General features: G+C 40.5%; 1 protein-coding gene across 1 annotated transcript; it reads right to left on the bottom strand.

Moving 5' to 3' along the window:
* Nucleotides 1-253: 253 nt before the first annotated feature.
* On the bottom strand, nucleotides 254-1,865 carry LOC147461997 (protein C-terminal S-isoprenylcysteine carboxyl O-methyltransferase). Its single transcript, XM_086509465.1, has one exon. The coding sequence runs from the start codon at nucleotides 1,803-1,805 to the stop codon at nucleotides 615-617; it is 1,191 nt and encodes a 396-aa protein (XP_086365591.1). The 5' UTR covers nucleotides 1,806-1,865; the 3' UTR covers nucleotides 254-614.
* Between the last annotated feature and the right edge of the window lie 13,874 nt (nucleotides 1,866-15,739).

Raw genomic sequence — 15,739 nt, 5'->3', positions numbered from 1 at the left:
AGCTAGGGTAATTCCAATGGAACAACCACGGGCAAGCTTGAGCAGAAATTACTCTTAGCCGTAATCCTCTCACTCATCAGTTCCAATCTGCTGAAAATCTAGAGCACGCTCACCTCCTGCCCACACAATTTCACAAGAATCTGGTAGCATGGTCAGCACTAACCACTAGATCAGGCCACTTTACTTCTTGCACAAAATCCTACATTTTTCGACAACAAATGCGCAAGCTACCACTCCAAAGAGTAAAACTCCATAGGGAAGAGAGCATGTACATATCATCAATGTGTGTCAAAGTTCCAACATACTGAGCTTGAGACACCTAAAAAATATGATTCTCAAAAAGATAGTATCTTCTTTGCTTGCTTTCCGCTTCAAAGACCCGTCACGAAACTCTGTGGTGCAGGGTGCGACAGAGACAACTCAGTGATACAAAGTTAAAGCATAGTGTGATGTTTGCCGCAAGTTCTGTTCAATTTGCAGGCAATGAGAAAAAAAAAGTGGGAACCCACTTCTGCCTGAACAAAATGAGGCACTACACTAATTTTGACACTCTTTGCCCAAGGTGAGCTCCATATCTTTCATACAAGAAAAAAATCACTTTGAGCCTCATGCCTTTAATACAAGAAGGGGAAAAACTTGTATTTGGTTTGCTTCCTGTATACCTTGTGGTGTTCCTTCCCAAATGCTTCCTCAAGCTGCCTTTCCTCGATTCTTGCCCGCTGATCATAATAGAGCAGAGAAGCCAGTACCAAGAAAGCTAGCGTCTTGTACGCACGCAAAGCGACGCAATACCCAGCAAAGAGTAGCATGTAGCTGGTGTATATAGGATGCCGAATGAAGCGGTAAGGTCCAAAGATCACTAGCTGGTAGGGTCTGACTAGGCGGTCAAAATACTTGATCAGGAAGTACCACCCCAAGTAATGCAGGAGGTAGGCACCAACAAGCAGGAAAAGGCCAATGCAGGAAGGCCATTGCCAATTCCAAGTGAAATAGAGATGAGGTCCTTCATACGCGGCAAGCCAGTGACTGCCCACTATAGCAATCCCGAACAAAATCTGCGCTAATACAGATGGAGAGCTAGACCACTGCTTGTCCTCATTCTTAGGGTGAAGCTCTCCATACTGGCGCAATCTGACTACTGCAGGTGTGAGGAAAAAGTAGATATAGACAAGGAAGAGTGTGAGGGGCCAACCTTGAATGTAGCCATAGCGAAGCCCTAGCGGGACAAGCATTAGCCATGTGATGGCACCTGCAAGGATGAAGATCTGGTCTCTTTCCTTCACCTTCGGCGTCTTCTTCTTGTTGTATTGCAATGGAAGGGCAGCGAAGATGGACCAAATACCCACGGCAACAGCAACTGGAAGGGGCCATATCACAAAAAACCAGCTGCCATAAGTCCACAAGACAGGGTTGTAAAAGACTCCGTATGCAGCTCGGAAGGCAGTAAGGGCAAGGGCAGCCACAGCTGACCATTTGATGGCTAAGACAGGGGTGACTCTTTGCAGAGCTTGCAGAGGTCCTCGTGCATCCCTTCCTCTGAAGGACGACGCGTCATCGAAAGGCTCACCTGCTACTACGCCATCACTGGTTGGGTCTGCTTCTGTCTTTGCCTCTGCCGTTGCAACAAAGATTGCAGCTCGGCGAAGGGATGACAGGGACAAAGATGCAGGTGATGGACACCCTGAGGGAAAGCGTTGGCACCGCTTGCAGGGAAGTATTGTTCTCTGCCTCGCTTTGGGATGGTGAACGGTCTGCAGTCTCGGACCTCCCGGAGAGAGGCCGTGGCGCAGGATTGCATTCGCCATGGCAAATTAAAGCTCTCACATTCACAAAACATATACAAGACTCCCAAACCAATTTTTGGCCTGGAGAAGGCCAGTTGGTGGAGAAATGGTGATGTAAAGGCACGGGATTGAGAACACATATGCTCTTAGGTTGAAAGTGAACGGTTTCGTTACTTTTAGGTCTTTTTCGCTTGTGGGTCTCTCCGCTGAAGGTGGGTGGTGAAGGCGGCGGCACATGGAGCTCGCATGCTCCTTGGATCCTCACCAAATGCGTAGCTTTCAAGAGCTAGAGGCAGCGAGAAGATGCCCATCGCTTTGGATGTACGTAGCAACGTATGAGAGAGTTTGTGCAGGCACTGCGCACTAATGGGTAAGCAAGTTCCCATGTGAGAGAGAGAACAACCTATTCGTGAATCTTTTGGTGTTATTCAATGCAAGGCTAATCAGGGCTTTAATAGTGCTATGGACTTGGCGATGCTTGTATTCTTTCTTTAGTCTTTTGATACCTACTCATTGTACTGTAAGCACTAAGCATTGACACATGATGATGGCCAATTTTGCGCTAGGAGAAGAAAAGGTTGATGTCTACGGATTTTATTGTACCAAATACCTTTCAAGCTTGGTATCATTATGCTGTAGGGAACCCCGAGTTTAGACCACCTGAGCATAAACCTTCACCTGTTGGGAGTATCGAGTGGATACAATCCAAGTTGGGAACGAATATTATAGTCACTAATCAAATATTGTACATAAATGCTTATGAACCTACCCTAAGACCCCGACAAAGAAAACGTGGATGGCAAGAAACATACTTCCTTTAGTAATGGCTACGGGATGCTTTGACATTGTTATGTTTAATGTATGGGGCCGGCAATGCGAAAAAAAAGACCGACATTCCTTTATCCCGGTACCTTGGAAGTTGTTCTTTGACTTATTGGAAAGTCACTAATCTACAATCCTCGCAATGTAAAAATTTTATACAATGCCTACAACAGACCTCAATGCCTTGCAGATTGTGTAAATATTCACAGCTCAGTGTGATGGACACACCGAATGTGTTTCCAAAAGAATCTGCTTTCTTTGATGACTACTTCGGATACAGAAAGGCGATTGTTCACACCGAAATGCGGGTACCTGTGATAAACAAACCCCTTACTCAAGAATGGTATGACTCACACGCCGACGAAGAGATGTTCTAGCCAAAGATCATAAAAGATTATTGGAATCAACCATCAGACATACTCAAGGAATGAGACAACTATGCTCCATTAGTGGAAGGATGTCACAATGGATATTACCGAGTGCATTAAGTTAGAGCCATTAGGATTTATTAGAAGCTTTTGAGACGCTTGTAGACTTTTCGAAAACCCAAAGTTTTATGATATAGAAATTGGGTTAATTTATTCATTATTCCTTCTCCTATTTCCCTTTCATCTTATCTCTAACTATCTATTTTATTTGATTTAAGGACTTCAAGCGGAATAGAATATTTTACTAAGTGAGACCTTGGTTGATATGGCGCAGTAAGTACCATGCCTCCTAGAGGAAATGCGACTGCTGCTGCTATCGCAAATGCGCCTATTGTTTCTCAACACACCATCATCGATAGAGACATTTGATGCTATGCTTCACAAGTCTCAACTTGGGAATTTTAGTGGGGAAGGCAAAAATGTAGGCAAAGTTCTTGAAGATTGGATTGAGCACATGGATGACTACTTTGATTTAGCCCATTCGTCAGTAGTAAATAAAGCTATCATCGCTAAGTTCAAACTAAAGAAAACAATCAAGCATTGGTGGAGAGACCGTTGCACAGAAAACAATGTTGATCCTAATGCTGCAACTTGGGATTACCTTAAAACCCAGCTCAAGAAGAACTATCAGAACAAAGTCTATCATTCACACCGTATCAATGAGTTTCTTGACTGTACTCAAGGAACTAGAGATCTGGAATCATACTATCAACATTTCTTAATCCTTGTCAAGTATGCTCCAGCAGGGATGACTCAAGAGGTCAAGGTAGCTCAATTCGTGTCATGGTTACATAATCCTATGAAGACTAGACTCCAGAGTCTTCGTCTTATCAATTTTGCAGATGTCCTTGATGCAGGCAAGCCTATTGAAATAGAGTTATCTACTACTGAAAAGAGAAAACCAGAACCTGTTCCTATTCGTGAAATAAAAAAGCCTCGTCGCGCGAGGAGGAGCAAAGATATGGAAATCCACAGCAAAGAAGAGAGAACTTATTACGTATGAAAGCTAGACATGATCATTTGTGCTACACTTGTCTTTATCCTGGTCATCAATCCAAGGATTGTACATTTTATAATTCAAGCTTCACAGGATTGGTGGACAATTATGAACATAGAAACTCCGATCCGAATCGAAATTTTGAAAATTTTAGACCTACACCATCAGCAGTTCAGAGGAACTTCACTCAGCAAAACTTTAACCAAAACCAGAGACAATCTCAAAACCAAGGGAATTTTAAACCAAGCAATCCACCTTTTGCTCAGAATGGACCGCATGTCAACAAAGACAATAATGGGAATGTTAACCGTCAACCTCGTCCAGGAGGAGGAGGAAATCAAAGACCTCAAGTTAATAGAGCTCAAGGGGCTAGAGGTAAAGGAAATCAGGCAAATGCGTATGTTCATGTTGCAATGGAACATCAGGGAGTGAATGAACAATTTTCAGTTATTCAAACCTTAGCGGAGTATCAAGGTAACCATTTTACCTTATTGATTGATTCAAGGAGTACACATTCTTTCATATCTCCAATATATATATATATATATTGAACATCCTCATACATACCTTATAGTAGAATTATCTACAGGTAGGAAGGTTAAATTCTCTAATACAGTGGGTAACTTGAATTTTGTTTTGGATGGTCATAATACTTCTGCAAACTTCAGAGTCTTACCCATAAGAATCTATGATGGAATTCTAGGAATGGATTGACTTAAAGCCAATGAAGCTCACATACATTGTAAGAGGCTTCATTGACTTTCAAAAATGAGCAAAACTCTAGAGTTACAGTTACTAGGAAATGGGGGAAGCCTAAGCTCAGACTAGTAAACTTTACCAAACTTATGAAGAGTCATACGAAGAATAAAAGGATTTACGCGGTAAATCTTAACCCTAAGGAGAAGAAGATAGAGATGATGTATTTTCCAAAGAGCTTTCACAGTTACCACCCAAGCGTGATGTTGATTATGTAATAGAGCTTACTCCAGGAGCTCAACCAGTTGCTCGTAGACCTTACAAAATGTCAGTACGTGAATCTACGAAAATCAAGGAACAATTAACTCAACTCCTTGAACAAGGCTTCATTCGACCCAGCATTTCTCCATGGAGTACTCTTGTTCTCTTTAATCGAAAGAAGGATGGTACTCTACATCTTTGTATTGATTATCATGGATTGAATCAAGTAACAGTCAAGAATAAGTATGCAATACCAAGGATTGATGAACTACTTGACCGATTACATGGAGCTTCTATCTTCACAAAGATTGATCTTAAGTCAGGGTATTACCAAATCCGAATCAAGGAGGAGGACATACCAAAGATAGGATTTAATACTCGTTTTGGACATTATGAATTTGCAGTTATACCTTTTGGACTTACCGATGCTCCTGCAACTTTTAATCGTCTCATGACCGACGTATTTCGAGAGCATCTTGATGATTTTGTTCTTATCTTCTTTGATGATATCTTGGTTTACTCAAGGAACAGAGAAGAACATGAACAACATGTGAGGTGAGTACTTGAACTTCTCTGCCAATATCAACTTTAAGCCAAACGTAGAAAATGCACCTTCTTCATTGACAAGGTGGAATATTTGGGATTTATTGTATCCAAGGATGGTGTTTCCACTGATCCAACTAAGATTGAAGCTGTCATAGCTTGGCCTACACCGAAATCGGTACGAGAAGTACGTGGCTTTCTTGGTTTGACAGGATGGTATCGTATATTTGTTGAAGTATATGCTAAGATTGCATCTCCATTGACTAATACACTTAAGAAGGCTAAAGTGTTTACTTGGAATGAACGTGCTCAAGATAGTTTTGAGAAACTCAAAGAAGCTTTGGTGAATGCTCCAATACTACAGCTTCCAGAATTCTCAAAGACATTCACTGTGCTCACTGATGCAAGTGGACAAGCAGTTGGTGGCGTTCTGTCTCAAGAAGGAAAACCAGTAGCTTATGAGTCTCATAAGTTACGTATACATGACTTGGAATTATTGACCGTTGTGCATGCTCTTAAAGTATGGCGACATTATCTTCTTAGAAGGATATTTGAACTACATACCGACCGTAAAAGCCTGAAGTGGATCTATACTCAACCTGACCTTAATATATGGCAACAAAGATGGATGGAGTTGTTATGCAAATATGATTTTGGAATTGAATATAAACCTTGGAAGGAAAATCTTGTGGCCGATACTGTGAGCAGGAAGAGTCTTGTAGCGGCTGTCACAACCTCTACTACTTCTTTAATTGACCTTATTCGAGAAGGTATGACTCAGGATCCATATTACGTAAAAATCTAGTATTGGATGAACTTAAATAATTGCACAGAGAAGCAGGAAAGGAAAATCAAAGGCTTCCATATTGAAGGAGATCACCTTTACTTCGGTAACCGTCTTTGTATTCCAAATCACGGTGGAATCAAACTTCAGATATTACAGGAAGCTCATGATATAACTATAGCAAGAACATCCAAGATACATTAAGACTTACTCTACTGTAAGAAAGAGTTTCTTTTGGCCAGGACTAAAACGTGATGTGTTAAACTATGTTACAAGATGCTTAACCTGTCAACGTATCAAAGCTAAAAAAATTGGATACCCTGATAAGCTTCAACCTATTGATGCTCCACAAATGAAATGAGAATGCATATCCATGGATTTTATTACAGGACTTCCTACATCTCTAGGATATGAGTCTATTTTTGTGGTTGTTGGTATGCTTACAAAGATGACCCATTTGTTTCCAGTTAAGACAACATTTATGGCTAAGGATATTGCTCAAGTCTTCATGAAAGGTGTTTTTATGTATCACGGTTAACCTCGACGAATAATTTCTGATCCTGATGTGAAGTTCACCTCTAATTTTTGGAAAGCCTTCTTCTCAGCTACAGGAACCCAATTAGCCCTTAGTACTGCTTATCATTCTCAAATTGATGGGCAGACATAAAGGAAAAATCAAATCATTGAAGACATGTTGATAGCTTATTGTATGCATGAGTAGGGTAAATGGACTAGATATTTATATTTGGTTGAATTTGCGTATAATTCCTCATTCCAACGCTCAATTGGAATGTCACCTTTTCAAGCATTGTATGCATAAGAGTGTCTTACTCCACTCAAATGGACAAACCCTCTCATACGAGTTCAAGCATCCAAATAAATGTTGAAATGCAACTACAAACCGATCTTATAGGACAGGATATTAAGACTGCTCAAGATAGACAGAAGAGTTATGTTGACCAAAGACGATCTGTCAGACTTTTTGAAGAGGGTGATATGGTATTTTTGAGGGTGAAACCCAAACGTAGTTCCTTATCAAGGGGTAAGTGTAAGAAGCTAAGTGCCAGATATTGTGGACCTTTTGTAATCACAAAGCGATTAATGATCAAGATTACAGACTCTTGTTACCACCACACATAAAGGTACATGATGTTTTTTACGTCAGCTTACTCAAGAAGTATGTACCTGATCCGCAACATATTCTTGATGATTCTCTATTATCTATATCTACTGACGGAACTTTTGAAGAATATCACGAAGTGATACTTCAGAGCAGAACAAAGCCTTTGCATAATCAGACCATTATTGAGCACCTTGTTAAATGGTCAACGTAAACTCAGAAAGATGCCACTTGGAAACGTGATGATGCAATGAGACTAAATTATCTAGATTTCATGTCGAGGTGAGGACCTCGAATTTTTCAAGTGTGGGAGGATGTAAGATCCCCAATTTTTGGGTCTCTCCTAAAAATAAGAAAAATAGCTTTCAATATCTATTTTGCCAAATTTTGACTTAAGATGCTTGATTGACAATATTGCAAGGTTCTAAAGTAAAAAGCAAAGTCGTTTCCATGTTTCAGTAGGTTAGGCGGACGTTTGGTTCAGTTTTGAAAAAATCCGCTATTTTTAGCTTTTTCATGGTATCTATGCTTTTAGGTGTTTTTTTGCAAAAAGCAAGCTCAGATCCTTAATCTACGTGTTCCACGGAAACTATGGTTCAATTTTGTAAAAATCTGCATTTGAGTGGTTTTCACACTATTTTTAGCTTTTCATGATTTTTAGTGCTTTTTAGTGAAAAGCGAATCCGCTTTCTTATTCCAGTGGACGAAGGGAACCCGTGGTTCAATTTTAGAAAATTTTGTTTTTTTTTCTTTTTACGCTTTTTTAGCTTTTCGTGCTTTTTGGCGTTGAAAAGCAATGTGCTTTTTATAATGACCTAAACATAAAAATATTAATTTTAGTCTTCGTCGGATTCAAAAATGATCACTCGAAGCAAAAACGGGACCAAACGAGATTTTTACGGGAATTGTTTTTATACAAAACGATACCTAAATACGTCGAGGCAGTACGGGAATGTCATAATCATATTGGGACATTACGGTGCATCATAGTCTAGCTACGGTTTCCATTAGTTGGCTAGATACTGTTCAGATGGCCAATTTTGCTGTAAAAATTGAATGGTAAGTGGGAGAGTTGACCACCAAAAGCTGTGCCATGTTTAAAAAAAAGACTGGAGTCTTTACCCAAAAGCAAGAGACTAATCCAGGCTGAGAACTAGTGCTACTTGTAGCTTGGGACACAATCGGGTAGCTGCAGAACCTATAATTGGCATAGAGTGCTCAGTTTTCAGTGCTGTCTGTTTTGCATCTACTACCGCAAGGCTATACGTATCTATTATACGGACTGGTGCAAGCTCTTCATCACCATCTCCATAAGCTCTTCTCTCTCAGGAAGAAGAAGAAAAAGAAGAAGGATATTCTCTCTCTACTTGCTTATTATCTTCTCTCACGTTTCACAGTGTATGCGCTCTCCGAAAGTTTTCGTGGCGGATATCTCTACGTAGCTCTCATCACCGCTCTCTTGTGGAAAAGCAAGAAGCCTTTCGACAGCCCTGATCGATTCTAAAGCACGGTGAGAAGCTCTAAACTCCATAGCCATCATTTCTCTCTCTCTCTCTCTCTCTCTCTCTCTCTCTCTCTCTCTCTCTCTCTCTCTCTCTCTCTCTCTCTCTCTCAATGTCGTTTTTTTGGAGTAGTCACCCTCTTGATGATTTTTTTATCGTATACGAGTGCACGTATGGATTAACCGAGTACGTATGAATTTGCCCCATGATTATACCATCATGTTTAATACGCTGATTTACGCACATGATGCGTTTATGATCACGTGCGTGCATAAAAAGCGCTTTTCGTTTCACGTCATAGAGGCGGTAGGAACACTGTTTTGGTCATAAATCACAAACCGTTATGAATCATCCGGAAGCGTTTGTACCAGAGATAAAACACATCGTTTGGAACATTTTCTTTCTTTGGTGTCATGTGTAAAACATGCATCAGCTAAGAGATATGGTCAAAAAACAGCTTGCTATCCACTGCACAACCAAATTTTTGACTCCAGCTCCTTGGAGAACCACTATATAAATTCATCGGATGGGCAAACCCACTTAAACAATTGAAAAGCTTGATGAAACTTGATGATAAATGAATTTAGGTTTCAATTATCACCTTGGGAATGCGAGTTATTAATCGTTTTATAACCGGTTTTACCTACACATGTAGGGACGCTACCAAGGGGGGGTACCATATGACGTCGTGAGTTAACCAAGCTGTTAATGTATGATTTATGGGCTGTTTTGGTGAGTTGATTTCTATTATTAGATGCCCATAAACTTATGTGAAGGTATATGGTTAGACATCCCGAACCGCATAGGCAGACATGATTAAAGTGGCTTTATTTTGGAGTTACCGTTTGTTGTGTGAGTACCATATGGGTGAAATGATGTGATAGACTGATAGTCTATGTTATGGAGCTGAGGTTGATGCATTGGTTAGAGGTCAAATACTTTCATTTGCATGTTTTGCATACTCCCGAAAATGCCAAAAAATTGTTTTTTGCATATGTGTGAAGCTATGGTTTATGGTTGACCTAAAGATCGGAGCTGTTTTGCATCATGCTTATGGTGATGGAATGTTATCATATGATGTATGGGAACTCATGGATTGATGTAAATGCCTCATATGCATGGTTGTGGTTGCTTTCCACCTTTCTAGGTCAAAAGCTAGCTCTATGTGCTAGGGAGGTGAAGTGCAGATGTGATGCATCAACTTTGCATGGTTGGATGTTGTCAAAATTGGATTTTTATATCATGATTAATTACTGGTCGGACTCTTTTTATGCATGAAAGAATCATGTCTTAAGAGTCACATGTGTATGGACTCCCATGGGTTGCAAGGGATATGTCAAACTCCAAGTGTGGGAGTTGGTTCAATGTGATTATGATTCATGGTTAAGGGCTCAGATTCCCTTATGGATTATGGTGGTTATTCTATAGTGTAAGCCGATGTGGCTCATGGTTTTTTTTTTCTGGATTTGGTTATGCTACCGACATTTTTGCAGCCATGTTATGTTCTGAAGTGGTTATGCAAGATTGGTCACCCAAGTTGGGTAGAGTGCTCGCCCGTGTGATGTGATTGGATTATGGTTATGGTTTGAAAATGGATCATAAAGTGATCTAGATAATTTATGGTAGACGTGTAAGGGTAGAGACCCTGTATAGTCTAACTGCTTGGAAAAGATTATTTGTGCATATGGAAAGTGCTATTGTGATTGGACTAACGTTATGTTTCTCATGGCAGCGTCGCTACAAGACTAGGATCACCTACATCGCTTAGTCTTAGACTAAAGGGTCATTGACGTGGGGCTTTGCTTGATCGGGGGTGTTGCCTAGGTCTTCTTCTTTTTGTTAGGCTCATCTACACGGTTAGTGTGTTGGGGGTTGAATGACCTACATGACTAACGCGTCGGGGATTTTGCCTTGGCTTTGCCTAAGTATCCGGTGTTGGGCATCGAAGAGGCGTGGTGCCTAAACTGGTATGGTTGGTGTTGATACCCTACCACTACTGATACTTGGGATCCTTTCAGAGCTTGGGTTCATGGAGGGAGGAAAAGCGGCCTCAGCCTATGTCTGGCTCAGGTAGGTTGGAGGTGTTCTGGCTCGCTCCCGACGAAGTGAAATTCTCTCTGTCTGTAGTAGAGCGGAAGTGGATGGGTGGACCGGTCGATCCCTACATAAGGTCTGGTGCTCTGTTAGTCATTTTGTCATAAAAATTTTTGATGTTATGGTATACCCAGATTTTTTCATTGCATTAATACATGGTTGCCCGTTTCATTTAGACATGACATTTAAAGATTCTCTGTTGTCATTTTCTCATGTCTCTGTGCACTCTATTTCACCCTCCACTATATTCTCTTTCTCTCTTTCCACAACGCGGTGTACACATATATTCACCCTCCACAATGTTATATTTTTATTGAGTACGCTTTCATTCATAGCACCCATTTAGGGGTAGCACTAGTCACTAGATACCTCTGGATGCAGTCCGCCGGCTCATGGCCTAAACTCCATGCTTGGTCGGGTGCTGAGAAATCCTCCCCTATGCAAATGCTTTCACAACTCCGATGTATATTGAAAATTGTATAAAAGTGTAGATCGTATATTTTGTGCATAGACCCCCGGGGAGGGGTATCTCTCACTTGGTATAAGAGACAATGCTTAAGGTTACGCGGATAGCGTAAAGCCTGATATTAGTCGGGTTAGTTATGCATCACGCACGCATTCATGCATGCTATTTGAGAAAAGATATTGTATTCATGATGCATCTATAAGTGACATTGATTGATGGTACTTGTTTGACTTGTCTTCTTGAGTGGAAGTGTTTTGTTTGAGTTATGGTATAGTGGTTGAAGTGTTCAAACAATGTCGTTGTAATTTCTTTGAATGTTTGTTTTGTAGTAGCAAATGGCTCCCAGAGTGACGTCTCAATGCTTTAGCCAGGGGAATGAGGTTTTGGCCATAGTGTTCAACAATGTGGCGACACGATTATCCAGGGATGAACAGGAACTCTTTTACTTAGAATTGGGACCAAAGTCTTTGGCATGCCAGGAAGCACAACTTGCTAGCAGAGTATTGACGGTAGTTACCTTACCCATCACCAAGAATCCCTCCATCAATTCTTCATCTATATTGATGACAATCCAAGAGATTGGTTTGCCAACCTCATGCTAATTCAACTCAGAATATGGTTAGACCTGGAAGACATGTTCTACTACTTGGCGATGCACTCCCAAATGTTAAAGACTACCAAAGTCGCTAAGAAGTTTGAAGCTCTTGCAGCTGTCATAGGAAAAGAGAAGTTAGAAGATAACTACAGACCGCATTGTCGTGTGGGAGTTTTGAGAGAATACCCTATTGTGAGAGTTAAATTTTTTTTAAGAGAATTAGCTCCAAGACACCCATAATATTGTAATGAAATCATAAAATCAAAATTTGATGAATAAAATAAGCTTAGATTCAGTTTTGGTGAACATGTGTACTAAGTTTTCTCTCTCTCATTGTCTTGTTCTAGATGGATCTTCTTAATTGCCTTTATGAACTTCTGAGTGACTTTGCACAAAGAATCTTTTTCAATTATGCGGTTGGATTAAGTCTCCATTGGGGAATTGAAGTGGTTCGAGTTTTAAAGGGGACTAGAGATTACCTTGTACCCAACACTTACGTAGCATGGGAGTTATATGTTGACACTTAGCTTGAACATCGAACATAAGTGCCTGATAGGTTTATGACTATCCCACAACTTTGCATGAAGGAAAAGATCCAAGAAGGCGATGTTAAAGTGCAAGGATATGTTCTTGACCTTAACTTATGCTCTCTTTTGGACATACCGAGTCGTGAAATCATACTTAGTAAGAAGGCCCTTATGGCTTTTGTGAGAAGGTCATAATCAGAGTATGGAAGAAGTCAAATGGCCAATTCTATTATGTACCCCAGGATTGGTTCAATAGAGTCTATGGACCTATTCTCAAATATAACCCTCACAATGTCACCGTTACCTTTGATGACTATGAGAAACCAAGGTGCATTGGTGACTTTGCCCAAGCACAACCAATTGCGGTGAACTTGAGTAGATACTTCTACAGAAATGATGTAAATGAATGACATGCTCATGTAAACTGCTTTAATAGATTATCACCTAAGGATGTATCATGGGGGGAAGAATGGTACGAAAAGAAAGACGTGACTTTTAGTGTACAAGTTGAAGTGTCAAACTTTGACACCCGAGATGTGAACAAATATAGGGGTAGAACCTGAGTTGTAGGAACCAAAAATTGGTTCATAGGACCCTTTCGTATTTATATATCTCCCTAGAAACACTATGTATCTTTTTGGTCTTCTGCGTTTATAAAAATTTGACATATTGTCTTGAGGATATAATATTGAGTTTGAATCTTGGTTTTATCATTCTAACTAACTTGAGTGATGGGGTGAGTGTGTAGATGACTGACATCTTACCTCGAGGGATATGGGTAGATATACTCTCCCGCCTTATGGTGGAGGAGCATTTCCAAACTGGAGTGGAAGTACAAAGACTTGTCACTACCATGCATAACGTGGAAGAGAAGAAAAGGTTAATGTCTACGGATTTTATAGTACCAGATACCTTCCGAGCTTGGTATCATTATGCTACAAGGAACCCCGAGTTTAGACCATCTGAGCATAAATCCTCGCATGTTGGGGACATCGAGTGGATACAATCCAAGTTGGGAACGAAGATTGTAGTCACTAATCAGATATTGTACATAAATGCTTATGAATTTACCCTAAGACCGACAAAGGAAACGTGGATGGCCAGAAACATACTTCCTTTAGTACTTGCTACGGGATGCTTTGACGTTGTTATGTTTAATGTATGGGGTCGGCAATGCGAAAACAATGACCGACATTCCTTTATCCCGGTACCTTGGAAGTTGTTCTTTGACTTATTTGGAAAGTCACTAATCTACCAAGTCTCTCTTGATGGGATAATCTATAATACAAAAGCCTATTGGAGGGGGGACCGGGGACCGGCTCCCCATAAATCTGGTCCTCAACTATTAAGTTCTAGAATTCTCTCTCTTGCAAAAGTATTGTTCATGCCAAGTTAATTAAGTATAATGGTTATGTTACTACGGTTAATTAAGTTTACCCTCTATGTTCTCAAAGTAGTCTCATAAAAATACTCACTATAGTTCTCTTAATTCCGCTATTCTCAATGTTCATAGGCCATTTCCATTACATTGGTATTAAAGCTATTGGTTTCTCTTTTCTTTCTTAAGAAGAGAGGTCCTTAAGTTGTCCATAAAATCTTGGACTTGCTCATTGTAATAGGGTAAGTGGGACAAGGATCTATTATCTTGGTTGAAAAGGACTTATTTTGAGGTACACCGTTGGGAACTATATCTTAATAATGGACTCTCTTGGGGCTTGCCTTTGGCTTAACCATTATTGAGCTACTAGCAAGCTCAACATGAGCCATAATCAACCAAGCAATGTTAGACCCTCTCCACTAGTCTTTGCAATCAACAGTATCTAAACCACGGGTGTGGCTGCTTGAGAACTAATTTCAAAGGTAAAGAAGAGTAGTGACTAAGGTTTTTGAGGGTACCAAAGCACAAAGTAATTTATACATAAGTTCAATTAGCATGGGTGGCAATGATCAACACAGTAGAATGAATATTGACATCTTTGATTTTGCACATGAAGGTGCTAATGATGATGTTCCCATGTTTGTTAATTATCTTGTTACTAGGTTGCAACAAGCTATGGGCAACCCTGCTTTGCAAGCCAAAGTTAACAATTTTGTGCTTATGGGATTTTCCTTCCTCTCTAAGAGGAGAGAGAGATTAGGAAGCCTCTTGATGATACTCCCAGAAGAAGACTCTCTCCCGTAAGAAAGGAGGAATCCAAAGAATGAGAAAGAAGGGAATCACTAAGTTCCTCTAAAGATGTGGCTCCATGAAGACGGTGGTCTAGATCATTGCCAACTCCTCCCAAGAGGAACGGCCAACCCATAGTCCTTCTCCTCGTCACTCCAAAAGGGAAGAGAGGAAGCAAAGGAAGAAAAAGTCAAGAAAGAAATTACCCTCTTCTCCTTCTTCTTCACCTTCCTCCTCTTCCAACGAAAGCAGCAGCTATTCTCCTAGAGAATATAAGAAGAGAGGACATCACAAATCCTGCCATCCTTGGAGAAGGTTCCAAAAGCTTAAGAAATTCAAAGAGGGAGGAAAGAGTATCTCTTTTCTTACTTATGATGGAACCTTTGGTTCTATAGACAAAGTATTGGCCTTCATCCAACAATTTGACGCGGTCTTTGGAGACGAGGGCTTTACAAAGTCCTCCAAGCTACGCCATGTAGCTATGCACTTCCAAAAATCCAATCTGCTTGTCAATGGTGGGCTAGCCTTTGTGGCACGACGAAGCCCCAAAGACATGGCAAACTCTATGAGTTTCCATCATGAAGCAATTCCTTGCAAGCGATGCAAAGGACAAAGTGCTTATCGAATGGCGAAGTTTGAAGCTGCTCTCCAACGAGTCTATCCAAAAATATATGGACAAGTTTTGGGAATTACATCTCAAGGCTACTATCTTTCAAAAGATAGACTTTGCCGAGCAAAAGAAACATTCTGTGCGGGATTACCTGAAGAAATGGCCGAGTATGTCAACTCCCAACGGCCTAGTTCTATCATCAAAGTAATCCACCACACTATGGTTGCTTTGCGCATCAATTTCCAACAAGAGGCTAAAAAGAATGTCAAGCCCATGGAAAACAAAAACAAAAATGAATGAACAGGTAAGAGAAATGCCCAAAACTGTTCCCAAGGCAATTCCA

The sequence above is a fragment of the Adiantum capillus-veneris genome, chromosome 3 (assembly GCF_014529385.1).
Source record: "Adiantum capillus-veneris isolate H3 chromosome 3, ASM1452938v2, whole genome shotgun sequence".
NCBI lineage: Eukaryota > Viridiplantae > Streptophyta > Polypodiopsida > Polypodiales > Pteridaceae > Adiantum > Adiantum capillus-veneris.
Note: the sequence above shows the minus strand (reverse complement) of the source record. Positions and strands in the feature narration are given on the sequence as shown.

Bases quoted from the DNA above. Each gene is read 5' to 3' on its own strand.
- LOC147461997 (XM_086509465.1), bottom strand. From the start codon at position 1,805: ATGGCGAATGCAATCCTGCGCCACGGCCTCTCTCCGGGAGGTCCGAGA.